The 8,785-nt window shown below is 33.4% G+C and overlaps 1 protein-coding gene across 1 annotated transcript; it reads left to right on the top strand.

The window, feature by feature from the left end:
- The first annotated feature begins 2,609 nt into the window (after positions 1-2,609).
- On the top strand, positions 2,610-5,036 carry LOC107899410 (putative phosphatidylglycerol/phosphatidylinositol transfer protein DDB_G0282179). The gene is made up of 4 exons (XM_016825115.2): positions 2,610-3,110; positions 3,311-3,412; positions 3,574-3,734; positions 4,809-5,036. Exons 1-4 carry the CDS (start codon positions 3,011-3,013, stop codon positions 4,914-4,916), a joined length of 471 nt encoding a protein of 156 aa, XP_016680604.1. The 5' UTR covers positions 2,610-3,010; the 3' UTR covers positions 4,917-5,036.
- The last annotated feature ends 3,749 nt before the right edge of the window (positions 5,037-8,785 follow it).

Raw genomic sequence — 8,785 nt, 5'->3', positions numbered from 1 at the left:
TTGTATCTGTCAGAAAATCCTATTGGCCAGGTAATTCTATCCACCAGGTTATTTTATTCGCCTGGCGATACTATTTTTCAGGCAATATTGTTTGCCAAGTTGTTCTACCAAGCGATATTTCTCCACTAAGGATAATAATTCGCCATAATCGTATGTAAGAGGGTATACACCCATTTTATTGGCGTGAAGTTTGTTCACTTTAATCATAGGGTGTCACCCTATAAGTTCTTTTAACGTTGGTAGAAATACTAGAACCTTTCTAATGTTACAAGCAATGAATGGCATCTAGCAATGCATCATTGCTGCCTAAGTTACAATAAGTCGTGATTCGACAGAACCTTTATGTGATGAACTTTTCATGTAGTATAACTTTTTATCCTTTATATCATGGTTTAGTCACAAGTCATGGTTTAGTCACACTTGTATAGTTTAATCTCATATTTCTTGATATTTTGAGTAGGCTACAATAAACAAATAAGTGTGATATCTCATATTAACTTATTTGAGCATGGCCATGCGTTTCTAGTCTTACTTCATCAAGTGGCCCAGGATATTACTCCCATTATGTAGGAAGGATAAATCCTATCTTGATCAATCATATCCCACTACATGGATTGTGGTAGATCTTATCACTATGAGTAATTTTGTGACTATTACATAATAATCCAAGAAACATACTCATGGTGGGTTAGTCCAGTATGTTGTTCTTTAACACATACTCATGTATTGATTTTGACATCCTTATGTCAATGATAACACTTTGTCATCAATCAACTACACATTAGTCTCAATGCATTATTATTTTCCAAGCCCACAATAATACTTGACTAAGGACCTTTTAAGAATAATCATATTATTCTTAGGACTTTATTATTGATAAGTTTATACACAGAAAAGAAACTAAAATAACAATAGCATTGCCTTATATTAATAAACAATGTAAAATGAGTTTGTAATTACAACCATCTCATGATTGGTCTTCAGGCATACTTTAACATAAAAGACATTAGTGAGGTGGTTAGTTGAAAAGTATTTATAAGTACCAATATGAGAAAGAGGCATAGACTCACCATTCGACAACCGAATAAACTTGTGGTTAGAATCATAAGAAATTGAATAATCTAAGCATTGTAAGTCAAATATCATGTGACCAGTAGCTCCCGTGTCCAAAATTCATTCTAAAGATGTGCTTTCAACATTGTTGTAGTTAGAAATCATACTTACCTAATTGACAACCATATCAATGGAAGGCACTTTATGCAAAAGCTCAAGAATCTACTGATATTGTTACTTAGTGAAGAGTAGAGTGACTTGAGCTGGTATAACATCTTATTTTTCTACATCGGAACTAGTAGCATTGTTGGCTTTTTTCTTTCTAAATTTGTGAAACACCTCTAATTCTAGTTTAGTAAAAAGGTACTGCTTTGGGACTGAAACAATGAAATTATGTGGAAATCTAGAGGTGGAGGTAATAATGGTGGTGAGGGGGAGTGGAAGAGGAAGGTAAATTTTGAAGATCAAACTGAGACCATTTAGAAATGTTGAGGGTTAATTTGTTAAAATTATGACTAAATCGTAAAATTTAAGGGCTAAATTTATTATTATACCGATTTTTAACTGCCACTTCAGCTTCTTGTCAGAGATTTAATGACACTTAATGAAAATGGACCAAAAAAATAATCTCGATTAGTTTGGTGATCAAATTAAAAAAGATTAATATTTAGGTGACCAAAAAAGAAAAGGAGCAATACTGGGGTGACCTGTTGTATAATTTATCCTAATTTATATATAAACAATTTTTTAGTTCTATAAATTTTAAAATAAAAGTGATTATCTTTTATTTTAAAGAGATCAGATAAGAGATATGGTTCCTTTAAAATTGAAAAGGACATAAAAAGAAATCAATATAGAATTCTCATGTATAAAACTTGAAAATTTTAGATCAATATTTTTCTTAAAGAGAAATTATTTTATTATTTTGGACGAAAAATATTTACAATTTAAATATAATAAATTGGTAAAATATAAATTATTATTTTTATTACTAAAATTTACCATGCAATCAGAAAATATTTAAATATATGAGTTAATATACAATTGGTATTTAAGTTTAGTTTTAATATACAAATTGATATTCGAATTTATTTCGACAATTATGATTATGACATCATTATTTAAAAATTAAAAATATATATTTTTTTGTAAATTATAAATTTTAATGTGACTCAATAAATATTTTTATTATTTTGATTTTGATTTAATATTTTATAAAAATTATATTTTCTTTGATTTTTAATATTTTTATTTTTATAAAACATTATATTTTTGTGGTTCTTTGTATAAAAAATTATAAAATTTTCCTTTTTTGATTCTTTATAAAACTTTATAAAAATATTTTTAACACTTATTTAATATTTTTAATTTTTATTTATAAAATTTATGAATATTAGAAATATTTTTTTTTAGATTTAAAAAAAATTCGGATTATGACAATACATGGACAAATATTCAAAAAATATCAACGTGGTTTTGCATAGTATCAAGTACCAACTTTGGCAGGGAAATGAAATACAGGTGTACTTAAATAGGAAAGAAAAACAAAATTGGGTATCAAAATGCACCTTAAAGATAAAACTCAAATACCAAAGAATAAAAAGAGAGAGAAGGAAGCCTCCTGGTCGAAGAAACCTAAAAAGACACCGCTTCTTATTAAAAAAATAATAAGAAACACCTTTTCACCTAACAGTCACCGTCAACCAACTGCCAGTCTGGTTTGTCTAAGTAACAAGTCGCTCCCCGTCAATCGTGCTGACCAAAACAGACCAACGGCCTAGATCACCCCCAATTTCTCCAAACTGCTGTACTCAATCTTTCTTCTCCCCTCCATATATTCCCCCTTCATTTCCAGCACTTTTCTCTCTGCCCTAAGACCAAATCAATCCTCAAAATCTCTGCAAACTGAGATTTATATACATATCTGAACTTTAATTTTCTGTAAAATCGAAACCAGATGGAGATGATCCAGTACAACCGGTTCACCGCACACCTCTTGCTCCTCTCGTTGATTCTAGTTGTTCCCTTGGCAGTCGCCACCGACGTTCAATATTGTGGTTAGTTTCTCTAAGCCCTAGGTTCGCTGTTTTTTTTTTAATTAAATTGTTTTTATTTTATTAATCGATGAAAATTCTATTATTTGTTTACCGAGGAAAATTAATGATGTTTTTATTTTTATTTTATGAAATTAGCTCTCAATATTAGGATGTAAATTTTTAGTCTTTGAATCTAAATAATAATAATAATACAAATGCAGATAAGCAAGGTGAGTATGATGTAAAGGTTCAAGGTGTTGAAATTTCGCCTAACCCGATCGCCAGGGGTCAGCCTGCTACCTTCAGTATCGCAGCAACAACAGGTAACTTATCTATGTTTTTCAAATAATGTAATTGTTAATTAGATGGTAGCTTTGTGTCGGTATATGATGATTGATGAGGCTTGTTGTAACATGCGACCGAAGTGTGTAGTGCTTTAAGCTTGTGATTGAAGGTGGGCGTTGTTTTTTATAATGATGTACAGGTGCAGCTATCGATGGGGGGAAACTGGTGATCGAGGTTGCGTATTTTGGATGGCACATTCACAGTGAGACTCATGACCTTTGTGATGAGACATCTTGCCCTGTGTCAACTGGTGATTTTGTGGTTTCTCACTCACAAGTTTTGCCCGGATATACTCCTCCTGTAAGTCTGAAACTTATGTTGATTAATAGTTGCTGAACGGTTGGATGTTCTTTTTAATTTTTGTTTGCACCAATATTCTAGCATAAGCAGAAGAATTAAAACGCTCTGTCGAACCTTTTTGTCTAGTTCTGGTTGAGTGTGCTTTATGTTTAGGTATTTTGAGTTGAAAGGAATATATATGCATATATATATACGCGCACACACATAAAGAAAGAGGGAAAAGGTTTTTCTTTTCCTTTCAGAGTAAAGGAAAAACAAAAGCAAAGGATTGAAGATCAAAATGAAAATCAGAAAAACTAAAGGCAATATGGTTGGTCCTTCCCTTCTATTTTGTTTTCTTGCAAGGAAATAAATTGGGTTTTTATGGGATTGGAACTATGCTGAACCCTTCCTTCTCTTTCCCTCATTGTATTCTCATCTGGTTAAACTAATGCAATGCTTCAGACTCCCTTTACTTCAAGTTTTTTAGCAACCTTTTCGATCATGCAAAATATGTATTGGTGTTTTTGCAAGAATTATCGAGTCATAACAGGTTCAGTTCTTTCCAAATTCTTTTGAAAACAAAATTTAACTCATAACAGATTTGAATCATCATTTTCAGTAATACAGTTGAGTTTTAGTTGTTTGCCTATATCCCAAGCTTTGTTTCATCGATTATGATATACCACAAGCTTACTCACTGCAGTAGGCTTGTTTTCTCAGTTTTAGTTTATTCTCACAGCTAAACAGTGATTTATGTATGTTCCAAATGCAAAGAACAATCGGGGTTTCTGCATGCATTTATTTTGGTTAAAATGGAAACCTTTTTGACTAAGATTGCTCTTCATTTGCTTAGAAATAAGTCCCTCGTTCTTTCATCTATTGTTTATTTGTTTGACATAATATATTGGAATTGATGTTGCTTGTTGAGAAGTCTAAAGTTTGCATTTATTTGTGAGATCAATCAGCAACAAAATCGAACAATTTTGATTCCAATTGGAAGCCTTTCGAGGTCAATGAGATGTAATGTAATAAGGGATTCACCACAATCAAACCTTGGAATAATTACTTCTGATAAGTTTTAACCTTATGCAGGGCCCGTACTCTCTGAAAATGAAGATGTTCGATGCAAACAAACGTGAGTTGACATGCATCGGATTTGATTTTAGCATCGGGTTTGCATCATCTGTGGCTGATAGTTAAACATTAGGATTTAGAACACACGTTAATGGCCATGTAAAGTACTCTATGCTGTTATGTTCTCTATATGCCTTGTTGGATGGTTACCTGGTTCTTTAATAAATTGCTCGACATTTCGTAGGATATTATGATTTTTCTGAGTTGCTCAATTTTTTAAATATTCGTATTTGATAATGTATATAGTTCGAGAATACGATACTTCAAATGTATGAGTATATGAACTTTTAAAAATTTTAAATATGCATTTGAGAGTTTACCTGTTGGGTTAAATTGGACATGTTTTAATGATAATTTAACTCATAACATTTATAATTTTTTTTATTAATTTGGCTCTTATCTTTTTTTTAGTTAAATTTAATTATTAATTTTTTAAAAATTGTTAAATTGCTTTTTTTTAATAGAAGTACTAACTAAAACGTTATAAAAAGTTCATAAAAAATAAAAATATTAATGTGAAGTACACCTAGTCAATATTTTTATTAAAAAAATATTTCTAATATTTTTTTTTGAAAAAAAGACCATAAATGGCCTAAATTTCATTAATAGAATCCTGAATTACAATTTCTTGAATTTCTCCAGGATAATTCACATCAAAATCCCAAGCGCAATTATTATTAGCTTATTATTACTCCTGGGGGCCTACACGTCGGCCGAAGCAAACATCTCCAATTTCCTGCATGTTTCATGCTCGTACTTACCCATGATGGTAATATCCATGCCGCGTCTTTTAATTCTATTTATTAGGCTAGCATTATCGGATTCAAATAGAACCTGCTGGATGTTTAATCTCCCGGCCAGCTGCATCCCTTCATCCTGAGCCACCAACTCAGCCCTTTCGCTTGTCACCTCCATGTTTTTACAGCCCCTGCAACCGCCAACCATGAACCCCACTTCATCTCTTGCGATAACCCCGTACCCCATTCTCCCATTTGACACCGTAGCGTCGACATGTACCTTTGCAAAACCCTTTTTGGCTTCTTCCAGTTATTGCACGCAGGGGTAAAAGGAATGATAGGCTTGTGGCTTAAGTTGTGAACTCGGAAGTCATTACTCAAGGTGAAGGCTTTATCCCGAATCACGCTCACCCCTTCCTCCTTGCCCCGGAAGGTGAAATTGTTCCTGCTGTTCCAACTATTCCAGAGGAAGATGATGAAGTCTTCCAGCGCTTTCTTATCGAGCAACCTCATTGAAGCTTCCAACCAATCAATGCACGGCACAAAATTGCCGCTGATTAGCCTATCGTCCAAGCCGCTGCAGGAGAGAATAAAGAGGAGGGCATCATCGACAAAAAATAAATGGTTAATGCTCGGCCCATTAATTCTATCCCAAATTCCCCGAATAAGCCCACCTTGTTGAGCACGGATTAGCATTCTCGAAAATGCCTCCATGCAAAATAAAAAAAATAAGGGGATAGACGGAGACTCCTCTTTGGGATTATAGTTTTCGTTAAAGTCCCATTACACTTAACAACATACTTAACTGAACGAACACATTTCATAATTAAATTGATCCAAACATCAACAAAATTCATATTCTTCATAATGGCTTTGAGAAACTTCCACTCAACTCGATCGTATCCCTTGCTCATGTAAAGTTTAACCATGAGCCTTTTATTTAGGGCGTTTTTTGAGCTTTGAAGGTAGTGCATCAGTTCTTGCGCAATTAGGATATTTTCGTGGATCATTCTTCTCGGGACAAAGGCGCTTTGATTTTGGCTTATGCACGAGGACAAAACATCCTTCAACTGATTCGCTAAAGTCTTCTTGATAATTTTGTAAATTACCTTACATAAACTAATAGGTCGAAAATTAGACATAGCAATGGGTTCTTTAAGAACAATTATTGTTTTGTTAATGCAAGAAAAATATTTTTGACCGTTAAAAAAATCATGGCAAAGGTTTAGAATGTCTTTACCCACAACCTCCCAGTTTTCTCGAAAGAAAATACCCGAGAGGCCGTCAATGCCCGACGCCTTGCGGGGATCCATTTGGTTGAATGCGGCTAAAATTTCTTCATCCGTAAAGTTCTTCATGAGCATGTCATTGATTTCATGGTCAACGCACTTAGGAATACAGCTCATCTCCACCTCATCATTATTAATAATGCTCGACGTGAACAGGTTTTGGAAATAATCCACAGCAATCTTACAAATGCCCTTGGTATCGTACACCCATCTTCCACCATGGTCTTGAAATCTCTCAATATTATTCTTCTTGTGTTTGCTTGTGGCCCTCACGTGGAAGAACTTTGTGTTCCTATCCCCTTCTCTAAGCCAATTGATCCTGGACCTTTATGCCCAGTAACCTTCCTCCTCAGTATAGAGCTTACCCAACTTGATGCCAGCTTCTCTAAGGCTGTTAATATTTGACGTAGCGATGGGCCCATCGATAGTCCTATCTATTTGCTCAGTCAACTCGCGAATTTGAGCACTCATTCTATTTTATTTGTTAAACTGCCATGGCCCCAGAACCTCACGAATCCCATCAATTTTCTCCAAAGTATTATCGCCTCTATTACACCAACTATTCTTGATAATCTCCTTAGCCCTCTTGTCATTTGCCCAACACGCAATCGAAAGGAAGGCCTAGGGTCTCTTCGTTTCTCTTTTGGCTTCTTACCCATAGTGTCCAGTAACACAGCATCGTGATCCGATTTTGTCTGTCTAATAACGTTAGCATCTATAAAAGGAAAAATACAAGCAGCATTAGAAGACATCACAAAGCGGTCTAAATGCTCTCTAACTAAAGCATTACCGTCCCTGTTGTTTACCCAGGTGAACCAGCCCCTCGAAGGTTTAATATCGACCAACGCCAGCTCCTCTAACACCTCTCCGGCTTCCTTCTCCTTCCTTTTCCGCGTCATCCATAATGGCATTGAAGTCTCCCCCTACGATCCATTATTCTTTGACTGCTCTACCAATTCTTCTAAGGATTTCCCATGATTGGTCTCTAACATTTGGATCCGCATGGCCCCCCGTGAACCGAATATTGATCCTATTGTCAATCTTCACTAAGGAGTCAAAATGTTAAAATTATACATTTTGTTGCTATAAAATTTAGTCCATATACTTTAATTTGAGACATATATCATTGTACCTTTTTTATTTAAAAGTTTTGGTCTCTCTATTTAATTTTTCTATTAAAGTTGACAATATCAAAGGTAAAATAACTTTTTTAGCCCTCAACATTAATAGTTTTTTTTTTGTCAATTTAATCCTTACTCTTTAAAAGTACATAATTTTTTTTTTGAAAATGTTATAAAATAAAAAATAAAGAGAGTACAAAATAAGAGAAATATTGATAACAAATGAGTCATAATTTTTTTATTGATCAATAGGGATATTTACAATGCTTCTCCAAAGTCTATATTTATAAACATAAGAAGTATAAATAACATAAAACACTACTTCTAATGAACATTAGAGTCCTAATATATATCAAAGTTCTTATCTCGATGGACATCCAATCTTGAATACCAGCTTTTCAAATGATCACTTGAACAAATTTGATAAACTTTTATATCATCATTTTTTTTAATGCCATGAGTGAAGAAAAATTTTGGGGAAATATACTTTGATCTCTTCAAGAGTTTCGACAATAATCATAGCAAACTTTGATCAGGGTCATTCTATAGTAATAGATATGTTTAATCAATTCAATAAGTAATAACAAAAACATGTTGAACAATTTCCTAGAATTTATATATGCTTTCAGTATTCTAAATCGTTCAAAGTTTTAATATAGACTTCATTAAATAGTGATTGATAGAAATGTTGCAGCACCAATCATTAGACGCATATCAAATCTTTCATGAACTACCAACTAATAAGATGCGTAAAGGTTATTGCATCCACCACAAAAGAATATTATATC

The sequence above is a fragment of the Gossypium hirsutum genome, chromosome D04 (genome assembly GCF_007990345.1).
Source record: "Gossypium hirsutum isolate 1008001.06 chromosome D04, Gossypium_hirsutum_v2.1, whole genome shotgun sequence".
In the NCBI taxonomy this organism is placed as follows: Eukaryota; Viridiplantae; Streptophyta; class Magnoliopsida; order Malvales; family Malvaceae; genus Gossypium; species Gossypium hirsutum.
Note: the sequence above shows the minus strand (reverse complement) of the source record. Positions and strands in the feature narration are given on the sequence as shown.